Source organism: Musca autumnalis, unplaced genomic scaffold (genome assembly GCF_047663935.1).
Source record: "Musca autumnalis isolate F117 unplaced genomic scaffold, ASM4766393v1 scaffold_3, whole genome shotgun sequence".
NCBI classification, from domain to species: Eukaryota; Metazoa; Arthropoda; class Insecta; order Diptera; family Muscidae; genus Musca; species Musca autumnalis.
Window position 1 is genome coordinate 1,313,477 of NW_027411866.1, and position 23,946 is coordinate 1,337,422.

Consider the following 23,946-nt stretch of genomic DNA (forward strand, 5'->3'; position numbering starts at 1 on the left):
TTTTTTCCTGCAAATTACGCCACACTTATCCAGTATAAGGAAAAAAATAAATGATTCCGATGATGTCATTTGCATTTCAATGCAAAATCTTTATATACGGTATATTTTTTTAAATTCTAATTTTTGATGACTTATGCATTTAATTTATATATGAATTCTTGCAGGTTCTGAAATAGAGCATATCGTCACCATAAATGACCGAAGACGTAACCCACAAAATCAAAACTTTACAGGAGAAGCAAAAAACGTTATAAAATGAAGAACTTTTTTATGGAATATTATTCTTATGAGGGCGAGTATTCGGGATATTATCAATCCTATACGAATGGGAGTAAAAAATGAAACCAAAACAGCGGAAACGCTTGGTTTTGGGATCCGTCATTACAACAAAATCTGCAATTCCAATCCATTTTCCGAAATGTCATTTCTTGAATAGGATCGTTGTCTTTGAACGTAGAAGCTTGAAATTTTGCCAGAGAATGTATTTTAACTTTATGTATCAGATCCCATAAAAAAACAATTTCGATTTGCGTGTGGGTTTCGTCTTCGGGCATTTTTGGTGACGATATGTAATATTTTTTTTTATTCAATAAATTCGAAATTAATTTATATTAGCTGTGTTCCTTTACTTACCTGAGGTTACCATTTTTACCATTTGTTACCAGACAAATTTCTGCAGGTAAAAAATGGTAGAACTGTGTTTTCGACTTTTGTTTGACGATTATTTCACAATGAAGAAAAAAAATGGAAATAAAAGACGAAAATTGATTTTTTATGTTTCGTTTTGACATTGTTACCAGATCTACCATGTTTCCGCTCCTTTACTTTTCTGGTAAAAATGTTCATGAGAGAGCAATTTTGAGCAATTTTGCCACTTTTCTCTTTTACCACTTTTACCATTAAAAAAGTAAAGGACCAAAGCTATTATAAACACAAAATTACGTGTTTTTTGTAACTACAATTCGATAATTCGGACTCTGCCAAAATATGTTGTTATCGAGATTATACTGTACTTTCTTTTCCAATTTCACTCACCACTGGTCTAAACCAAATGTGTTCTTCTTAGGCGCGGTGGTAATTTATACCATTGCCGAACAGACGGTTATCGCTGGTTACGAAGTTTTTCGGTAATTCACACACACATCCTTCAGTATCCTTCAGTACATGTAAACTGTTTACAGAGAGATATGTATGTATGCCAATATAAGACAGGGCCTCTCTTGTGCTCTTTATTCACGCTCACAACCTATACATTGATGTATTCACTTAACTAGAAGTGCTACCACTGATCTATCAAATAAAAAGGTAAGGCATCGAGATTAGAGATAATTATCTCGCAAATAGGAAATGCATTCGGAGTCGGAGGCGAGCTTTTTTACGACTCCGACTCCAGCAAAATTTGCGAGACTCCGACTCCAAAACCCTGGTATATACACTTTCATACGGGCACAATGTGCCTCATCGAAATTATGGTTTTAGACCCCAAGTATAGTTGGACGAAATGTGGTTTAGACAATTTGTCTGGCTGGCTGGAGCGCACGATAACTCTCCAAAGGATCAACCGATTCGGTCCAAAATTTGGCTTTCGCAATATTTCGTCCAAACTTAGTTTAAGTTCGAAGATGGGTTATATCGGTCCACTCCTTCCGGTACCTCCCCCACAACAGTTCGGAAATGTTCGATTACTCTTAAAGGGAGCAACCGATTTGGTCCATACTTTGCACATCGTGAAATGTCTAGTAGACTTAGATGAGGTTCCAATATGGACTCAATCGGGTACCTCCCACACAAAATTTCGTAGAAGTTCCGTTTAGGACCTGTTCTTGAAGCGCTTCGTTTTTTGTTATAGCAACTTATATTCACTCCCCCCCATACGACGGTACAAGTTTCATCAAGGGCAGGTCCATACTTCCTGAGAAAATAGCCTGAAAGGTACAAAAAACCCTGCGACGCCGCACAGTGGTTCAGAATCGTTTTTCCTGGTCAAAATTCTGTAACTATTGAACGGATGAAGACATTTTCATAATTCTTTTTTTGTTAGACAGATAGCACAATTAGCTTTCAGACGAATTATAAACGGTCATATTTAATCCGGCAGTTGCAGAGAAATTCATTGTCAAAATTAAACTTTTGAGTTTTTTTTTTAACATTTTTCATCAAAATATGAGCGTTTTTGTGGTTTTTATATCTTTCTATGTATGAAAGATGGTCAAACACCAACAAATAAACAATAAAATTACCAAAAAACAAAAAAATAAAATTCGCAAAAAATGTCGAAAATTTTTTCTTCAAACATTTGTAAAAAAAATTTACAAAAAAAATTTAATTTTTTCAAAAATTAAAAAAATACTCCTTGGGTTTTCAAAAACTTATATAACTCGTATAAAAACTCATATACTCAAAAAAATGTTAATTTGAGTCAAAAAGCTGTAATCCAGCTGTAAACAGTATAGAAAAACACACATTTTTACCCATGTAATTTCAATAAATTGAAAAAAGTGTTAAACGGACGGAACGGGACGGCTACAAAAAGTATATATGGGCTGAAAGAGGAGACCCTCGGGCATCTTTCTGTGAAACCAGAGCTTTGTTCCATGTTGTTTCACAAAAGTTCTAGTCCACTTAATTTGGAATTTCATATAATTTAGTACCTAAGGAAAAATAAAATAGTTTATGTTGTGTAAACACTACGGTAATTTACTACAAAGGTTTATAAAGGACACAATCCTACCTACCTTACAAAAAACAATGAACACAATATCTGTTATAGTTTCCGAGAAATAGCTACGTCTTTCTCTAGAAATTTTCAAAAATTACGTATTTCCCAAAAATGGGGAAAATGTTCGTCTTTAGGTGTACACCACGCCCACACCTTCCAATATTTTTACCTAATTTTTTGGTTTCCTTAGTTTCAATATGTTTCGATAGTATAGAAATTAAATATCTTTGACAAAAAATTTTGATTTTTGGCCAGGAAAATCGATTCCTGAACCATTGTGCGCCGTGTATAGTTTTGAAGCTCAACATAATTCTCGAAAGGATCTGCCGATTCGGTCCATAATTTGGCCTTCGTAATATTTTGTGAAAATAACTTAACTTAATAACTCTTAATAACTCTTAAAGGGAGTGACCGATTTGGCCCATACTTTACACATCGTAATATATCTACCAGATATAGATCATGTCCGAATATGGACTGTATGTGTCCACTCCATCGGGTACCTCCCACACAAAATTTCGGATAAATTCACTTTAACACCTGCTCCCGAATCACTTTAATTTTTGTTGAAGCAACTTTCATTCGCTGTATCCATTAAAATCTTTATCAGGGGCAAGTCTATACTTCTTTGGAAAACAGCAAGAAAAGTGTAAAAAATCCCTATGGCACCATATGTAGTGGCTGGAGAGCATGACAACTCTCGAAGCTTTGAGCTTTTATCCTATTTTCCCATATTTCCATATTTTTGTCGGGAAGTTCATACGCCCAAAATTTTGAAACCCCCTAAATACATACGTTTTTTTAAGGAAAAAAGTATTTTAATTCTGACAGGCTGAGGGTATATCTCTGTCGGCAAAGCCAACTGATACTTTTTTACTTGTTTCTACGTAAATCACCAAATCAAGTGTCACATTTTCAAATTGAACACCCCTGGTCTAAACCGGAGATTAACACGGAGAGAGTATTACTGTATGTTCGTGTATGGCAAACACTTAATTTAAATTAAAGGCCTGTATATGGCTGGTTTAAACCATGGCCGACCAAGAAGAGCGAGCGCTTAAATTGTTTATGTGTGGGTAAAATTACACTGACAGAACAGGGTGATGATTTTCATATTGAGTGTGAAATGAAAAAATATATTGTTGGCGCGTTCTTATTATCATTTAATTATCTTTAAGCTGGCATATTTTTTTTTCGCTCATTTGCCGCCATTAAATGATATTTTGTATGCGTATTATAATGACGCCTAAGGTAAGATGGATATACATTTTTTAATGTTGCATTGCAGACGAGGCATTCTGCGTCATTAAAAATATGAATACAAAACAAAAAAATCATTTTCAAATTCTTCCCTCCACAAATTTGCTGTACAACTGCAAAATCTTTTCAGTGTAGGAAAAAAAAAAACAAATAAAGCGGCATCAACCTGCTTGCATGACATTTAGTACAAAACTGAAGTAAAAAAATCAAAACATTTGCTCTCTTAGTTTGCGTTCGGGTCGCGTGTGTGTGATTTGCCGAAAAACTTCGTAACCTTAACAATACTAACGAACGGGTTTGGTTTAAACTAATGCTGAGCACGCCGTGTGCTAGCAAACAAGGAACCTGAAAATTTTTCTCTTTGTTTATTTGAAACATTAACTACGTTTCAACATTTATGCATTTTTTATTTTTTTTTTAATAATTAGTTTCATGAACTATTTTAGACAATATTTATGCTAAAACAAATTGATTTAAGTAATGGAACATTAAGAAAAATGTAATACTAATTCTCCCTAAAATACTCTCTTTTATTATTTTGCTCAGCATTGGTCTAAACCATGGATAGGCAATGTGCGCTTGCTGAGAGCAAGTGAGCATACATTTCAATGCATTTTACATTGAAGTTTTCGCTCACTTGCTCTCAGTAAGCGCACATTGCCTGACCTGGGTCTAAACCAGCAATCGGCACACAACAACAACAATTTGAGCAAACACTGTTGTTAGTGCATGGTTTTCCAATTAGTGAATGGAGAGAGAAGCTCTCTTTGCTTGCTCGCGAGTAAAGAGGTGCCGAATTCTGGTCTAAACTAGCTCTCGACATACAATACATAGATATTTTGTAATTGTTTGCTTCAAAATATAAACATTTTTTCAAGTTACCGAATATACAAACTTTTCGTAGTTATTTAAATTACAAATAAATGGATGTAAGAAAATTCTACAGTACTGGTATGCAGGGTTTGTTTTTTGAGTATCACGGTGCGCCTTAACAAACTTTAAATGAAAGGTTCTTACACCTGGGAAGTTTTTGCAGATTTTGAAACTAAATGTTCATATATCGCCGGAGGGATTTTCAAATAAATCGCGGTCAAAGTTCACATTCTTAGGGGGTTTTTAGGTTTTCACGGTTTTGTTTGAAAATCGAAAGTGCTGTCGTAATGGGACTAAACAAAATGTCGTAGCAGTGAAAATTCTCGGCAAGATTGACCTTTATGACTTTTTCAAATTGGGACAATGCACTGACTGTATCGCCTCCTTATAAAACATGTGCGGTGCCCTTAAATAGCTTTATGGGTCTACCGAAGGATTTTAAAGATACCCTGGAACGACCATGTATTAAACCAGGACGTTCTAAGAAGAATGGGATTAGAAAGACAACTGCTACAACATGCCAAAGCTCGAAAAATTGCATACCTGGGACATCTCATGGGAAATGACAAATATAAGTTTCTGCAAACCATTATAAAAAATAAAATAGAAGGAAAAAGAAGAGAACTGAACTGGCTCAAAAATATCCAAGACTGTACAGGCTGCCAAGATGAAAGAAGTGTGATTTAGGCTGCAAGAAATAGAGAGCTGTTTATGCCTGAATAATCATTATAATATACAGTATCGGCCAAAACTAAAGCACCCCCTCAGTAAATTTTTTTGAAATGATAATTTTTTTATGAAAACTAAATTATAAATTTATTTTTTATTTTTCTTTTTATTTATTTATATCTTAATAATTGAAAAATACAAAAATAAGGAGATCAGAATTTAATAAACAAAAGTTAAAATTCAAAAAACATTTTAGGTCGCAAATATAAGCGGACAAAACTAAAGCACCCCCCATTTGAGGTACAGCAAAAGCTATTGAAATCAATATTTTGTTGCTTATCCTCTATTCTGGATGACACAATCACATCTTTTAGGCATAAAGGATACTAAATTATTAATTATTGCAGGCGAAATAATCGGGTTTCGGAAAATTTAGCTTAAATCCTCAAAATACTGAAAATCGGAAGGTACCGTTATATGGAGGCTATACCCAAACGTGGACCCAGGTCCACGATTTTTGGTGGATATGTTTTGTGACCACTAAGAACCCTAAGTACCAAATTAGAGCTGATTTAGTAGGAAAATGTGGCTTAAATATCCGAAATACCGAAGATCGGAAGGTACCGCTATAAGGGGGCTATACCAAAACATTAGCCGATATTGTTCATATTCATCCAAAAATGATGCTACAGCATCCACTAGTCAAATACAATACGTTAACGTTTAAAAATTAGCAAAAGAACGAATTGCAGAAGAACGATAGACGCCGGCTTATTCAGTTGACGACCAGCTAAATTTGAGCTAAATTTTCCGAAAATCAATTATTTCGCCTGCAATAATTAATAATTTAGTATCCCTTATGCCTAAATGATGTGATTGTGTCATCCAGAATAGGGGATAAGCAACGAAATATTGATTTCAATAGTTTTTGCTGTACCTCAAATGGGGGGTGCTTTAGTTTTGTCCGCCTATATTTGCGACCTAAAATGTTTTTTGAATTTTAACTTTTGTTTATTAAATTCTGATCTCCTTATTTTTGTATTTTTCAATTATAAAGATATAAATAAATAAAAAGAAAAATAAAAAATAAATTTATAACTTAGTTTTCATAAAAAAATTATCATTTCAAAAAAATTTACTGAGGGGGTGCTTTAGTTTTGGCCGATACTGTAAATATGAACTATATTAACACATCTATAATTATATTGTATGATCGCTTATATCCGGATAACGGATTTGCAAATAAAGAAGAGAAGATAGCGGTGAAAGTCCTCTACAAATTTTCTATAGCACCATTTCTAAACGCACAACAGGCATACAAAAAAATTATAGTCAATCACTCTTTCTCTCCATCTCTCTCTTCAACCTAAATACAGTCAAACTTCTCCATAACGTATCACACGAATTACTACTTTAGACATTCTTTTGCCTTTCGTTACAGGGAAGTTCGTTATAGAGAAGTTCGATAGTAACATAAAACGGGACACTCAATTGTCAAACGTTTTCAGAACAGAGTTATTCTCTGTTGTTACGATATCACAACAATGTTATACTAGATGGTTAAGCAAATTTACCTGCGCAGACCACATGAGGCTGATGGCCTGGAAATTGCTATGAAATTCAATAATAACATAAGCCTTTGCTTTGCTTTTATGAATATTTTGTTCATCATGTTATTCTTTAATATACATAGTTATCATCACACATCTGTTATATTACCTATATTTCCCTTCAGTTTCTCTTTGATCCTTTACAGCGTATACGTTATATAAATTATACGACCTGCATATATACCCTATAAATATGTGTTGAATATATCGCTCATTTACTCAAAAGTGCGGCATAACTCAAAAAATGTGCTTTCTAAGTTAGCAATTTCTATTTTTTACGACTTCTACTTTATCTTGTGTCAAATTTTCATGCTGATATCTCTAAAACTCGACGAGTTACAGTTGATTTACTACGAGTTTTGCATAACACACAGTTATTTAAAAACATTTTTTTCGAAACTCGATTTTTTGAAATGTGTCACTCTTTGAGTAAATGAGCGATATTATCCCCCCATACCATTGCTATCGCAAACGATCCGTTTTCGAAAGTTTTTCGATAGTTTTGTGGATATTTTGTTCGAAAACGACACTAGAGAACGAATTAAAAACGATTCATTTGTCGCTCAGTTTGTGGCAGGAAAACCTTCGAATTCGAATGTCGTTAATAATATTATTAGCTAATGAAAGATGATAGTTTTACGATAGTGCCGAAAAAGCATTTTTGGCGGAGTCTCTTGATTTTTCTGTTATGTACCTTTTCTTCTTTGTAATGTTTGCGATTCACTGCGTGTAACAGTTTATAAACATTATTGTCTTGTATTTGTAACCAAGATATATGTTGTGCTTATCATCAATTCTTGTTAATATTATAAGTAATATCGAAAATATTTGAAAAAAGCAAATGGGAATTTTTCACGAACTACATAAAATTATTTTTTAAAACGTAAAAAATAAAAATAAAAAACATTCGCAAAATGTTCGAAAATGATATCGTTTTTAAAGTTGTGCCGGACATTCGAATAATATCCGCACTTGGTATGGGGGGATGCTTAAGCATGATAATAGTACATTTACATTTAAGAAATCAACTCGATTTCAACTGTCAATTCCATTGCTTAAACGTCAAATGAAATCCAGTGGATTTCGAACGAATAAACAGTTGAAATCCACTCGATTACGTAAATGTAAACGTACTATATAAAACGTTAAAAGGTGAACTATTAAAGAAATGTTACCATGGATTCGCCTAACTCAAACTTATGACTATTTTACTAATATTCTAAATTGATGCATGAATTTATCCCTGCTTAGAATGGCTGAGAAGAGGAGAAGTTCCAATAGAGAATACATATCGCTCATTTACTCAAAGAGTAGCATAACTCAAAAAATGCGATTTCTGAGTTAGCAATTTTTATTTTTTCTACGACTTTTACTTTATATTGTGTCAAGTTTTCATGCTGATATCTCTAAAACTCGACGAGTTACAGCTCCTTTACTACGAGTTTCGCATAATTCAACACAAAAGTTTTTTGAATTTATGAAGCACTTAAACACTTCAAATCATACTTGATCTTGCACAGAAATTTAACACTGATATCTGGCTAGCTTTTTACAAAATATGGTCCAAGTAGTTATTTTAGTGTTTGTATAATAACCTTTTTAAGTTGGGAAGTCAAATTTCAATCACAAACTTAAAATGCGTTTTTCTCGAAAGACGATTTTTTGAGATGTGTCACTCTTTGAGTAAATGAGCGATATATTCTCTTAAAATTGTCATCATCTCTTTAACAGAGCCTCACATTTGTGCAAAGAGCTAATATTATTCAACATCTCCAAGGAACATTTAATAAGGTAGTTGCAACGGCGAATTACCACTACATAGAAACATTTGACGGAATATAATATGTCAAAATTTGTAAACAAGGCGCAATAAATTCAAAGAATTTAAGCAACGATTTTTTGCTAAATTTTTAATAATTGAAATAGTTGTCGGTGGAGAAAAATAATTATTTTATGGCAAAATAATTGGTATTTTTGGCGACTTTGCATTGTTGTGTTTTGACATTTAAAGCTTTGTTCTTTTAATTTTTTAATGGTAAAAGTGGTAAAAGAGAAAGGTGTCAAAATTGCCCTTTCATCACCGGTTTTAGCAGAAAAGTAAAGGAACGAAAAATGGTAGATCTTGTAACAATTTCAAAAAGAAACAAAAAAATCAATTTTCTTTTTTTATTTCACTGTTTTTTTTTTTAATTTTGTTTAGTCAGCTTTTGCATTTTTCTTTGATTTTGTCAATTTTTTTATCATTGCCAAAAAATCGTCAAACAAATGTCGAAAAATAAATTCTGTCACTTTTTACCCGAATAAATTTGTCTGGTAACCTGTGGTAGAAGAGAAAGCCATTTTTGTTCTCTCTCTCTCTCTCTCTCTCTCTCTCATAAAATTTGCTTCCACTTTTACCACATTTTGGGGTTATGGAACGCTTTGCAGGTTAAAAATGGTAAGAAAAGTTAAAAATTATAAGCTCAGGCGAGTAAAGGAACACAACTTAAATGTGTGTGTGTTTTATGGAGCGTATACAAATTTTGAAATGTCATATCTTACTCAATCAGCTGGGCTTTTGCATCTACCTTATTAAATGTGCCTGGGATATCTCGGTACCAAAAGCGAATCATGTCTTTGTTATGTTGTTTGTTTTGATTGCTAGGTGATATTGGTATTAGAGTTGTACAATCTAGTTCATTTGAGAGATCTAGTTCAATAGTTCAGCTCTTTTAACTGAACTAGTTCAGTAATCTAGTTCATAGTTCACTATCCAGTTCAATCATTCGGATTATAATCGTTCAATCAAACGCATACATACACCAAATAGAAACAAACAATAGAATAATACAATTTAACTACACCCGAACAAAAATATTACATTTACGTATTTTATTCCATTCATAAAGAAAGATTAAGTTGGTATTTATTTAAGAAAGCAGGTCCTTCATTTAGGTGGCTGGCAAAAATCTTAATTTGTGTGTGGAGAAACTGTCAATGCGAAAAAGCTTTGTGCGTGTGTGTTTCTTTTTATTTTTTTCTACCCAGAACAAGCCACATTCAATATGGGAATATGTGGAATTTGTTGTGTTTTTGAAGAAATCTTTACTTTCGAACAGCTATTCATTGGACCTTGATCCAAAACGTAAACAAACTCATCACATTACGAAGGCATCACTTTACACTGACGGCGGCGTAACTGTATGCATGTGTGAACGACATGTTGAACTAGATTGTGAATCATTCGTTTACGTACGGTCGCCGACTGATTATAGTTCAGTGAACTATAATGAACTATATCGACTGATCTAGTTCATACGCTCTATTTAATGAATCGTTCAATTGAACTAGTTCGTTCATGAACTATACAACTCTAATTGGTATATTGGTTGATTAGCCAATAATGTGTGTGTATGCGTGTGTTTGTATTTTGGCCAAAACTATAGTTAAGAGAAAGATGAAAGCATTGCGGCAAGTGGTGAGAAGAGAAAACAACAGCTGTTGCTTGCAACAAGAAGGCATGACTGCCGAAATGTATACATTGTGATATCTTGGGTTGTGAGGAGAAGAAAGACGAGAGTACCCTCATTGTTATTGCTGTTATTAGTTAGCATAACAACCTGAATGGAGTGATCTTTTCATTTTTTTTTCGGGTATAAATGAAAATTTATTTGAATATTATGCTCACTTTTGTCCCGATTATTCAACAGAAAACAAGTGTTGTTCCCCACAAAATTTCCCCGAAGAAAAAGTGGTGCCTGCTTGTAAATGAAATTCGGTGACAATAAAGAAAACACGTGAATTAAAACAAACAGAAGAGAACAGCTACAGCTGAAAATACAAATATAGAATGTGTGCTTGTGGAAAATTTGTGAATGAATGAATCTACCCCGAAAATATTTGGTCTTCTTCCCGCTATAGAAAAAAAACATACACACATACTTAAGTGAATAATATATGTGTGTGAATTATACTAGATATGAAAACAATTCTGGCAAAGTATGAAAAATCTGAAAACTTATTAATAAAAGCCATCTACAACATTTGAAAAGACATCATTTGCCGAACGGTCGTCAAAGTGAAAAGATATTAATCTCTTAAAAAGAAAAACAAAAAATACAAGAAAGTAAAGCAAAAAAAGAACAAACTCGCCAAAACAGAAGAAGCCAACATTCAAATACCATAAAGACAATAAATCTATTTTTCTTGAAACAATAAAAACCCTCGTCAAAAAAAAAAGAATAACCAAAAAGAAAGAAATACCAGTCACATTTAGGAAAGTGCTGTCGTACAAAGAAACAAACTAGAAAGCATCCAACAAGCATTCGCTGTCGATATAAGTGATATAATTTTGTTTTTGGGTGATTTTCTAAGTCGCGCGCACAACAAAACCAAACTGAAATAGAAACCATCAGCGGACACCATTGTGAGTGAGCTTTCTGGGTCTAATTATAACGGTTATAGTTTCTTTAGCCATTTGCGACTACATACGTTCGTTCGTTCGTCACTTGTTACGCAGTTACATTTAACCGTAAGCGATTTTACGCATAAACGCCCCTTAATTGTGCCGCAAAGTGGAGTGCTGTTGAAGAGAGTTTAACGTGCGTTTTATATTTGACAGCTTGTCGTCACACTCGAGACTACTAAGTTTGCATTTATCGAAAACAATAAGAAACAAATAAGTTATAATAAACACAATTACTACAAGACAATTTTTTCCAATTGTAATTTCTGGTGTCAATTTTGTTAAGCAGAAATTTTAACAATGGCAGATTTATCACATGAATTGGGTGCATTGCGCTTCGTTGTGGTAAGTATTTGTTTGTATAGCATTGTTTGAATTATATGTACGTATGTATGTATGTAACCTATTGAATAATAGTATAGTAATTTAATTTGTCATGATCGTTGTTTTTTTGGTATTTAGGACTTAAGTGACTCAGCAGCATGCTTTAACTAGGCTCCTCCCCATAGAATAGCATAAGTATTTACATCAACTATGGCTAGACCTTAGTACAGTCGAACTTCTCTATAAGGTAGCACTTGGGGATCGACGAATTATTACTTTAAAGAAAAAATTCGTTATAGAGAGATTATTTTGTGTGACAATTTCCACTTGTGCCTTAAAAACAACTTTGTTGTCGTAGAGAAGTATTCTATACAGGGAAGTTCATTATAGAGAAGTTCAACTGTATTCAATTTGTCCAATAACTAGCCAATGACTTCCCACCCCTATGATTGTTGAAGATTTCTGATAATATGTATTTTTTTAATTAAAACCCCTTTGTTGAGACCTTTTCTTGTTTTGGTGAACATTTCAAATGCAGACATTTTCTTTGCATTTCCATTCGTCATAAGGTAAGTCCATAACTTTCCTTTTGGAAAATATTTTTCAAGTGAATATTCTCTTTGCATATCACATTGTGATTTATTTTTTGCAATCTGCATTGAAAAGTAAATCCACACCATTTTCACATGAACCTTTTGATTCGTGATTTAACAAGTACGAACACCGCGTATTGCCAGGCGCAATTTGAATTTTTTGTTGGGAAGTTTGACAGATTTTAGCCTAGACTTACTCAGGACAGTTTATAGTACCACCATTTTATGTGTTCTTTTCAGTGGCTTCAAAAAATCGCTTTGCAAAAAATATGGAATTTACTTGTGAACATTTTCGTCCAAGAATTGTTTAAAAATTTCAACGTGGATAATCACCGCAAGAGTGTTCGATCAAGTTAAATCTTTGTATGTCGATAAAGGACCGTTCTATAGGACTATGAAAAACTGGTTCAATGAATTCAACCGAAGGTTGTGAGGGTCGCCCAAAATCCGTCGAAAAACGGATAATGCGAGATTTCCATGTTAAATACTGTGAGATAGAGGCATCCTTGGGCATTTCTTCCACCAACTAACATTTGATATTGCATAAACGCCTGGCCGCAAAAATGGGTTTTTCTCGTTAGATCGCTCAAAAAAAGGCTCCTGTGAATTTTTTCAAAGAAATTGTGCATAAAATCAATCGCGGTGCTTCAAACGACGTTTATAAGATCGTCACAGACGACGAATCTAGGATCTATGCTTAGGAGCCTTAAACAACAGCAGGAATTGGCCCTTTGGTTCTTCGAACGCGGGCCAAATCAAACGAAAGTTCTTCATGTAAGATGCACTTCGAAGCAAAAGGCGACTATACGGCTTGAGAAATATAGGACGGTTAATTCTGAGTGGTACCCTATAATTTGTTTGCCTGAAGTCTCCTGAGAAATTCGAAAAACGAACAAGAGAAGAAAAATTATTCTGCATAATGACAATGTGGGCATTTACACATCGATTCAAACCAGCTCCTGTTTCACCGGAAAAAAAACGTGAAATTGATGGCTCATCCGCCGTACAGCCTTTACTGGGGATCCAATGACTTCATTTGATTCCAGCACATCAAGAAAAAAGGCGTGGTCAACGATTTGTGTTGCCTGAAGATGCTGTAGAAGCTTTCAAAACCCATGTTTGGGAGGTGTCTCATTTGGAGTAGAAATAGTGCTTCGCCAATAGGTTTGAGCGCATGAAAAAGTGTATAAATCATCCCGGAGACTACTTAAGAAAACAATAAAACCATTTTTGATGGTAAATATTGGCGTTTTTATTTTTAGGCCAGATAGTTATCGTTCAGTCCTCGTACATATGTATGAACACGCCTACTTTTTAACGCCGAGTCCGAACGGCGTGACTTACGACACCACTTATAGAGAAGTTTTTACATGCCTGAAATACTCAGGAAATGTTACCCATATTACGCTGAGGGGTATTTTGCCACCGTTGGAAAGTATGATGTTTTGTCCAGCCTGGGAATAGAACCCGGTAATTTAGAGTGCAAGGCAGGTGTACACTGTACATACAATTGCATCACTGTGCCCTTAATAGCGGAACGAGTCCTCTTTTACCTATTTTCAGTTTTCTTCTCCAGACCAAATTAATGTTTGCCAAATGTATAGCGAATTCAATTTGCTGTTTTTTTTTTTTTTTTTTGCATTACCAACATGAGTACTTATCAATTTGATTTGGACTGATTTAGCCCATTGATGCCCATTGATCTACATTTGGCAGTAGCAACATTCAAACAAACAAATTCTAGTTTTTAAAGTGGAATAATGTTGGCAAACAGGAATTGGATGTGGTGACACTCTCGCCAAACACTTTATCCATGTAAGGCACATCGACAAATGCCACTTAAAAAAAACACAAACAAGTTAATGTGCAGATGGAACTCATCTAACATCTAAAAGTGGGCTTGTTGTCTTTTAAAAATTAAATTAGTTAATGGCCCCGACATTGTGAAGCTATTTAATGAACACGAAATGACCCAACAACTTTCGACCTTGATTAATTATGATGTCGGTTGGATATCCATGGTTTTATGCAAGTTTTGTTTTCTTCGTCTAAAGAGAAAGTGGCCCAGCTTTAGTCATTCAGTGGAATGGGTAATTAATTTGTGGAAACCCTGCAATAAAACAGACAACAACACCTGCCTGCCATGAAAACAATGGTTGGAAATGGAACTAACTGTTCAAACCTGAATTTCACAGCCCTTTGAATGGCATGCAAGAAGTGAGACAGACAACGAGGTGGTGGTGAGTAATCCCACCGTAAGCAAAGTCGTGGATGAGAAAATGTTGTTGCCTTGTCTTAATGCTTTTCGAAGAAATTTAAGGGAATTTCGTAAAAACAAAAGAATGCATAAATTAGAGATAATGTGCAATGAAAATATAGTTTCTTCGCTGTGTCTGCTTACAGTTAGATGGGAAACATTAGATAAAGTGTGGAGGTGTTTAAATTACATTAACTGTTGTAAGATGAGTCTTCCGCAAGACCTAGTCAAGAGACAAACTGTTTGACGATTCTTTTCTTGCTACAACAGTAACATTTGAAAATGACGTTTCTCCTCTTGCTACACCATTAGCATTTAAAAATTATTTAAAATTTAAATCATTAGCCACTGTAGCATCTGTAACAAGTTTTGAATGTGAAGTTTCAAGACATTGAGGCCAAGTTAAATATCTCACAAAATTCTGTGTCACTGGTAATGGCATATCACTACCATCGAAATAATATCATATTTTGTCACTGGTAACGGTATAACCACCCAGGGACCATAGCCGAAGACATAAATAGTGAATTTTGTCCAGACGTTGCCATTACCATTTTATAAACCTATAGACATAAATAACTGTCTGATATATTTCGTCACCATAAATGCCCGAAGACATAACCCACAAAACCAAAACTTTACAGGAGAAGCAAAAAACGTTATAAAATTAAAAACTGTTTTACGGAATATTAATCTTATGAAGGCGAGTATATGGGATATTATCGATCATATACGAAGGGGAATAAGTAGTGAAACCAAAACCGCTGAATTGCTTTTTTGAGATCCTCCATTACAACAAAATCCGCAATATTATCCCATTTTCCGAAATGCCATTTCTTGAATAGGATCGTTGTTTTTGAACGTAGAAGCTTGAAATTTTGCCAGAGCATGTATTTTAGCTTTATGTATCAGATTATTGGATTTCACATATCAAAAGTTTTTTTTCGGTTTTATTCTTGTTATCAAAGTTCAAAAAAGGAACAATGAATTCGTATCCACCAAATATTGTGTGTCGCCTGATCTCATACGAGCGGTGGTGGGTCGAATAGGTTAATCATTGACGCACATTCAACATTTTACCGGAAGTCCGTTCCACAATGTTTATGAAAATTGAGATGATAAACATAAATCATCGAATAGAATCTGAATTATTTGTCAACACAATTCGCAAAAAAAAAATAAAATTGTTTGTTTATTTTGGCACATTTAACGGATCTCCAATTGTTGAAGTGAACTATGCCAACTTGGCTAATGCTCTGACGCCATTAAAATTCACATAAAAAATATGAAATGATTTTATTTCATTAATAAAACAAAGATATGTATACACTGTATGTATGAGTAAACTCCGTGATCAAATAAGTTGTGATCACAAAATGCCTCCTCTTACTAAATCTAAATAACTTGTTGTTATTGTTGTTGACGGACAATAAAATTATACATTTGGTCGGATATTACGACAAGAAAACACTATAGGCACTGCCGGCAAGCCAAACGACGCCATTCCGTTCCGATCCATATACTCAGATGGATAGACAGCGTCAACGTTGAGAACATTTTTAACCTCGTTGACGGTCAATGCCAACTGAACAGGAATCGTTCGTATAAAAGGCAAAACGCCAATTGTATTCACTCTCTCTCATTAAAAGTGTGCGACACTTTGTTGTTTTTCTATTGACATGAAAAGCAGGCGTGCAGACTAATTGACTCGGCTGCTACATAAAAAAAACACATATGTACATACATATGTATGTACATGCATTTCCCATGAGCATCCACGAAGGCATAAGGGAGAATTTTCTCATATCAATGATTTATATAAACTCAAAATTATGGGGCCCTTGTTCTATTGACGAGTCCGAACAGCGTATCTAACTACTTGTAGAGGACCTAGAAATCTGACCCGGACATTCAGCTTGCACATGGTCAAATATTAGTTTTCAGGTATAAAATGAGAGTTGGGAACCTTTAAGAACTGAAAATATTGCGGTGTGAAAAAATGTCTAGGTATTATCACACTAAACTGAAAGTTCGTAGAGATAGTCAGACGTAAACTGTGACGTATGTACATGGCATACTTTTTCGCTAAGACATACATACAAAATATACATAAATGCTTCATAGCTGTGCTCTTGCAGCTCCCACTTCCGACTTGACTTATATATCTAATTCGTCAACAGTAGTGGGTGGAATTCTCTAAATCATTTTTTGAGTTACCGACAAAAAATCTGTAAAATTAAAACGCAAAATTATGAATGAATAGTTCAAATAAAAGTTATCAGTTCTCCTACTGTCGGCAGAACTTTACAACTACTTTTCATTGGACGCAAACTTACAGAAAAATATCGTTAATTAGCCAAAATATAAGCACAACTCAAAAAAATAAGTTAGAGAATAACACAACAGAGATCGTTCTTAACAACCAATACAAACTTTCCTGAGTGCCACTGCTAAGCGGATTGGCTTCCAATAGACTCCAGACAAAAACCCATGGCAAACATTTTTTCCATTCGTTTTTAAATACTTATCGATCTAGACTCTAGAGATCCAATCCACTATATGATTGTTCATAGTTAACTTCCAACTCGAACCGTTTAACTTTTTTGATGCGGATGTGTAGCCGAAACAGATAATAATTCACAAGTCACACATATGTATGTTATATCTTTCATATCTACCCACTCAGACAATTTCGAAACGTAATTTCACTGCCTTTTGGTTGGTGGGAACGCAAAAAGTAAATTTTGTAAGGAAAATGTCAAATATGTCATACATTAACTATTCTGTAAGGCTGGAAAATTACAGCACATATGACACTGATGACTCGTATGAACTAGGCTTAAGATATCCGGCCTTAAACATAGGCATGCGAAATTTAAATAGAAACATATTTTTACTTTTAAATGCATCAAATACTGTCTCTCTACTGCTGCAAGTACACATACCTCCAATCCCGATCGCAGACCGGTTAGTGCCACTGTTTGGTAGAGTTTGATGTTTGTCTTTCGAAAGGTAATTTTTTTTTTCACTACTAAGCCATCACCAACTTTTTTCAAAAAATTATTTCAGTAGTTTTTGTTGCTAAGCAGCCTAATGTGCAAGGAAACAAATCCGATTTTCTTTTTTGCTGGCAAATTGTTTTCAATGTTGAAGACATCCAACATTTGGCTTGGCTATGTTAGTTAATATGTGCAAATATTTTCTTGGCATTGCCGTCAACACATGTGTGGCTATGGCGGAAAAATTAAATACAAGACCAAAAAAAAAAACGAAAATATTTTAATTCACCCAAATACACACCATGCCCCCTCGCCCTACACATTCTAAAAGATTCAAGTGATCTGCTCTTTACTCACTCAAGCAAACTACAACAATAACAAGACAAAATAAGTATGTCCGCTGCCAGTACATTTAAAAGCAATACGTAAAACAGCAGAAAAAATAAATAGAATATTAAAAAAAAGAATTGATATGAAATGGTCAAGTGTTTTAATTTTTTTCTTCTGGTTATGATTCAAACAAAGAAATATCCAAAAACAACAACATCAAAAAAACTATAGTCACTTTATTTGAATGTTAAATATACGGACGGATGTATACATATGTACATACATACATATAGACAAATGTCGCTTTGTTAGAATTTAAGGAATTCCCGTTGATTTATTGGGAAACATTTGGAAATTTCTGAAATACCAAAGAGATTTAAAAACGATGAAAACAATCTGCGAAACTAGAACAAATTGGATTGGAAAACACAGGCAAATAATTATAAAATATAATTTTGTTTTTTTTTTTCTTTTTCAAAAAAGGTCTGGCTTAATCCCATTGTTGTTGTTTCAATATTTTAAAACAACGAATTTATTTATTTATTTATTTTTGACTCGTTACAAAACTTATGTTTAAAATTTCGAGGCGGTCGCTCGTTTAGAACGATTTTTGACACTCCTTTCCCTACAGGTGGGACCACTGTGCATTGGAGGAATATTATTCCATCATTATTGTTACTGGGGAATACTTATTCTCTTATTGATAAAACTTTCGGAATTGAGAATACAGACTTCGTGTAGGATTTTAAAGGTTTGTGCTGTCATTGCAAAAAAAAAAATGATGAATTTATGCGTGCTTAGATCAAGTTCATAGATGGTCTGTAGGAAATTACAATAAATAAAAATAGGTTTAAACACAAAAAAATTGCATTTGAAAGAAGAAAAGTTCGATGTCAGAGAAGCCGCTCCACAGCCGATATGTCTGAAGAGCCTCTACCATAGGCGAAACATGCATGTCACATAGTGGTGGTTGTGCGGGTTCGAATCTTCGGCGTTTATTTTTCACTTGCAAAAATAAACGGTCAATAAGCTCGATTCCAACGAGAAATTAATTAAAAATTAATATACAAAAGATCCTTGCCCAAATAGGCAACCTTTTCAAATAAAAAAATGTGTTTATGTTTTCAAAAAAAGTACGGATGCTCTACAATAACAAAGACTGGCTTGTAGAATTACTATTAAGTGAAAATATGTTGGTAACATATATTTTTTACCTTTTATACGTTTTCTACTACCTTTTAGACGTTTTCGACGTTTACAACTTTCTGACTGTCGAAAACCTACAAAATTATTAGACAGACCATCTCTGATTGTATTTACTGCGGGTTAATATAATATAATAAATAAATAGATCGAATTCTATACTAATGTAATTTTATGAAATTGCTGTAGCGTGGACCGGGACTAACATAACATTTTATGCAGACGTCTATTTTGCAAATCGGCGCCATCAATTCTTTATTGTTCTCATCTAATGCCAAACTCGACCAATCACAACAAATGTTAATATGATAAATTGGCGATCCTTTTGTTTTTTACTTGAGTAATATAAAAATTCAAATTGGACAGAAGCCAAACCAAAAAGAAATCAAACAAATTAGAATGCATGTATTCAACTAAAGATCAATTTTCAGCAATATTTTTAGACAGTTGTGTAGAGAAAAGTAAGCAAAATTGGTAGATGCTGATTCCTCGGCAGAGCTAACTTGCATTTTTAAGGCCATTCCTACAAAACTGTGCAACAATTTGTGTGGGAAATTGCAAGTGGGCGTGATAGTATTCGGTTAGTAGATCAAATCCCAAAAGGGTTTTGGGCTCTCTGGCCACATTTTTATAGAGCCCTAAAGGCAATCGGTCCCGGATATTCTGCGCTATACTTCGCAAGATTAAAAATTTAGCTTTGACATTTGATAGAGACCTTTGGTTTACATATAGACTCATTGGTATAAAAAATGGGTCATGTCGGTCTACTTTTCAGTATAGACCCCATATAGGAGTATACCCTTACTTCAAATATTTTTTTACGTTTCACCCATATTTTCCAACAAATTTCGGCAAAAAATGTTACTCTTGTGCCAGACACTGAAAATAACACATGAAAATATTTTAGCTTTTAGGAGAGAGCGGAGGTGAAGGAGCTCCCTTTCTCCCTTCTTACCCATAAGCTCAAAACATTTTCATGAATATTTTCATAGTCTGGCACAAGACATAGTATTTTGAGTTCTTAGTAAAAAGGGTATCCTCTATGCAAAAAACCATCATAATAGGTTCAAGTTTTGGTATAGCCTTTATAAGTATATTGGTAGCCCCTGATTTAACTAGTTCGACCAAGACGGTCACATTTACAAATTGATTAGGTTCTAATTTGGTATCTTTGTTTCCCAGAGTTTCCCAGGTAGTATGTAGTAAGGTTGGGTAATCTAGTTCCTTGTATTAGTTCCAAAACGTATGAGTAACATCATGAAATATAACGTGTGATATTAAGTATACGCAGTTTGTTCAAAGAAAAAAGGTGGACCTTTAGAACTGCGAAGTGAACTAGATAGCTCTAGTAACTAGCACAACTCTAGTATGTACATCCTGATTTTACCTATTGGCCACATTTTCTAATCTATTTGGCTGGAAATTTGTATTTTGGATTCTTTAGGAATAGAAAACCTTCCAGCAGAAAATTTTTAAAATAGGTATGTATAGGTATAGTCCCCCATATGACGGTACCTATCAAGTCCACGTTCCCAACCAATATGTGTGTTCGTTTACTTTGTACAAATTTGTACAAATTGTTACTGGATGCTGTTCGTTTACATCATAGTACAATGTAAAAGACCTTAGTCGTTTGCAATAAGTTACTGGACTTGTACAAATTATTGACTAAACGAACACACTCTATATATGTATAATCCAAATGTCTCTATCAAATTTCAAAACTTTATTTTATATCTTGTGAAGTATAGTGCTAAATATTTGTTACCGATTTCCATTGGAGGCTCTAAAAATTTGGTCTGAAAAAACCATTTAGAATTTCCCGCACGCCACATTGGCTGTTGCACAGTATAATTGGTATTTTTATTATTGGTTGAATTCGGAGATTGTCATCTATAAAATCCCACCATAGTAGCGCCATATTCACTTTGTGAATTTTTACAATACTTTTGCCAATTTTTTAGCACCGATTCTGTCCCTGGTAAACACATTCAAATTAATTTCTGTAATCACTTCAAACGCTGTCACATTTTAAATTAGCAAGCCAATTTTTGCCAATTTTATGTCTTTTTCTAATTTCTCCGGCACTTAATTTATTCATTCATGATATCGAAAACAAACCGATTATTTGGCTCTAGAAAAGAATCAATTAAAAACCAAGTGTTATCGATCAATGTTTGTACCTTTGTTGCTAACTAGGTCCGTGCCAACATCTATAAAGGATATATGTATGTACATACCTATTTACATATGTTTGTACATACCTATTTACATATGCATATAAATGTTATTTACCACCAAGAACCACAAGAAAACCAACCCAAAATATTTTGATTTATTTACGTCTTATTTAAACGAATTGGATAGACGAAACTTTTAGTCGAACCGAATAATTTTTAAATTGTGTTCCATCGAAAACTAAGGCAAACAATTTTTAGCTTGTGCAAAGTTGAAATAAGTCACTGGTAAATTATATTTTAATTAATTAATTCAATCATTAAGTGGAAATGTATTTAATTTAAAAATTATAAATAAAAATTGAGAGTTGATGGTGTGTTTTGTAAAATCAATGTTCATTATCCAGAGGTTATCCAGAGGCGAATTCAGACCTTAGCCTTAATTTGCTGTCAAATGTGTTTGTACGATGAATCCACCAAAGAAAAACGGAAACGATAAAATATTCTTCGCGAAGCCTAAAGAACGATGTTGTACACATACCTTCTTGATAGAACTGAATTTTTGTTGTTTATTTTTTATTACAAAATAAGTTTTGACAGCCAATGAAGGCCTGAATTCGCCTTTTGTATCACCTTCCCAAATTTGCCTTGAGCTAATCTTACTTTTTCACCTTGTTAATTACACCTGTCTTATCCCTGACTACTACATCGCCACATATCAAATATTTTTGTTTAGTTTTTTATTTTAACAAAAAAACACATTTTCCAAATTAAATATTCAATTTCACAAAATTTTCGTAAATGGAACAAGTTTAGTCATTATTTTCTGTTTATTTTCCATAGCATTTTAAGCTACAGCCTTTTACTCCTTTCTTTCAGGACTCACCACTATCTTCAAAAGTAGCTATGTTCAATAACCAGGTAAATCAGCACAAACAATCGCAGTTATTAAATCCTTTCTCACAAACGGATGGTCGGGCATCGCCAAAGCCCTCCTTTTCCAAAGATGAATATGGAAAGTAAGTATTACACACAAAACTAATGAAATACCAAGTGAACTGTCGTCTAATCCATATTCAACCATTCTGTTACAGACCCCTGGCAGGAAGTCTGACTGAAATGAGAGGACAAAAGGCCAACATTCATGTGTTAAAAGAGATGTTGGAACTCTGTCAAATTATCGATTCAGAAGGTTACAATGTCAAGGATGAACCAGATATGCGTGTCATACCCTTCGGAGAGCTATTTAATGTAAGTAGAACAGCAATATCCGAGCAAAGTTTTTGATCTGAAATGAACCAATTATTTTCAGATTTACAACTACATATCCGACAAAGTTGTGGGAATTCTTCTTAGAGCCCGTAAACATAAGCTGGTCGAATTCGAGGGTGAAATGCTTTTCCAAAGACGTGATGATGATGTTCCGATTTTTTTGTTGAAACCCATATCGGATATACGCCATGAACTGAACGATAAAATTGAAAGTATTAAAAGATGCGGTAGCCCTGCCCCTCAGGCCACTTCCGTGTTGTTGGACAAGAAAGCCCATGGTTTAGATGTTCCAAGAGGTGCAACACCTGTTTCACGTACTCCATCACCACAGTCCTCGAAGGCGTCTTCGCCTGCCCGTGACTCCAAAAAGACCACTAAAAAGACTGCTGTTGCTGCTGCACCACAGGAAGTTCCGAAAATTCAGCTGAGTGGTGAACTAGAGACAAATGGACCAACTCAACCAGAACAACCATCTGAGGTGAAAGCAAGCAATATAGATAGCCAACAACAAACTCAAGTTCCTGTCACTCAAGAGGAAACGTCCCAAAAAACCGATGTTCCTGTAGCACAGACTGAAACACCACCACTTCCAGAACAACAGGTCGAACAAACCACAAACAAGAGTGATGTTAACAATAATCCAGCCGATCTGCCAATCGTTGAAGTCATTGAAGCAACAGCAGTCTATGTTAGATCGAACAACAATGATAGCGGAGCTGCAGCTAGTAACGTTGAAGCTGTGACGACGCCGGCTGCTTAATCACCCACCCCTCAACCCCCCACAAAATAACCTATTGAAAGTACATTAGCTCCTAAGTAAAACTAACTTTTTTTCATATAATACGCGTACGCAAATTAGACGGAGAATCCGAAAAGAGCAGCAACCTTCTTGCATGTAGGTTAATTTAAGGAAAGGGCTTATGTTTCGTTTCACGACTCTCTAGGGTGCAGTATTTTAAAAAGGTGTAAATAGCTAATGAATAGCAACATAACAGTAATAATAATAAGTTTGTAGTTCTTAACCCTCCTCCTCCCTAGGATCCTATTGTAATAGCTAACAATTCTCCCTCAAAATCATGTTCCATCCATTATACTCAAACACAAAATATGTATAATAGATACATACATACATAGTTATATTATGGTTATTATTTATATACATACATACATACATCTATAGTGATACATATCAAAATACAAAAACAAAAACAAGAAA

The 23,946-nt window shown here is 34.3% G+C and overlaps 2 protein-coding genes across 7 annotated transcripts in view; one reads left to right on the forward strand and one right to left on the reverse strand.

Moving 5' to 3' along the window:
- The window catches only part of Cyp4d1 (Cytochrome P450 4d1), a 52,826-nt gene extending 34,137 nt beyond the window's left edge, over nt 1-18,689 (reverse strand). The window contains exon 1 of one of the 4 annotated variants that reach the window (XM_073974117.1): nt 16,140-18,689. Coding sequence is in view for 1 of the 4 variants with exons in the window: in XM_073974126.1 (XP_073830227.1) it covers nt 634-655 (22 nt within the window). In the remaining 3 variants the exon portion in view is untranslated. Of the gene's footprint in view, nt 1-633; nt 662-16,077 lie in introns of those variants that run through there. The other 3 variants (XM_073974123.1, XM_073974124.1, XM_073974126.1) reach the window with 3 other exon arrangements.
- LOC141397609 (uncharacterized) lies at nt 10,492-23,946 on the forward strand. 3 transcript variants are annotated; one of them, XM_073974129.1, is made up of 4 exons: nt 10,492-11,920; nt 22,338-22,477; nt 22,553-22,709; nt 22,771-23,946. In XM_073974129.1, the coding sequence occupies exons 1-4, from the start codon at nt 11,876-11,878 to the stop codon at nt 23,488-23,490; spliced, it is 1,062 nt and encodes a 353-aa protein (XP_073830230.1). In that variant the 5' UTR covers nt 10,492-11,875; the 3' UTR covers nt 23,491-23,946. The 3 variants fall into 3 exon arrangements, with proteins under 3 accessions (XP_073830230.1, XP_073830232.1, XP_073830231.1); XM_073974131.1 differs by lacking the exon at nt 10,492-11,920 and adding an exon at nt 18,715-21,746; XM_073974130.1 differs by lacking the exon at nt 10,492-11,920 and adding an exon at nt 21,842-22,268.

Bases quoted from the DNA above. Each gene is read 5' to 3' on its own strand.
- LOC141397609 (XM_073974129.1), top strand. From the start codon at position 11,876: ATGGCAGATTTATCACATGAATTGGGTGCATTGCGCTTCGTTGTG. The intron at 11,921-22,337 runs GTAAGTATTTGT...CCTTTCTTTCAG, and splicing joins GTGCATTGCGCTTCGTTGTG to GACTCACCACTATCTTCAAA. The intron at 22,478-22,552 runs GTAAGTATTACA...ATTCTGTTACAG, and splicing joins TCCAAAGATGAATATGGAAA to ACCCCTGGCAGGAAGTCTGA.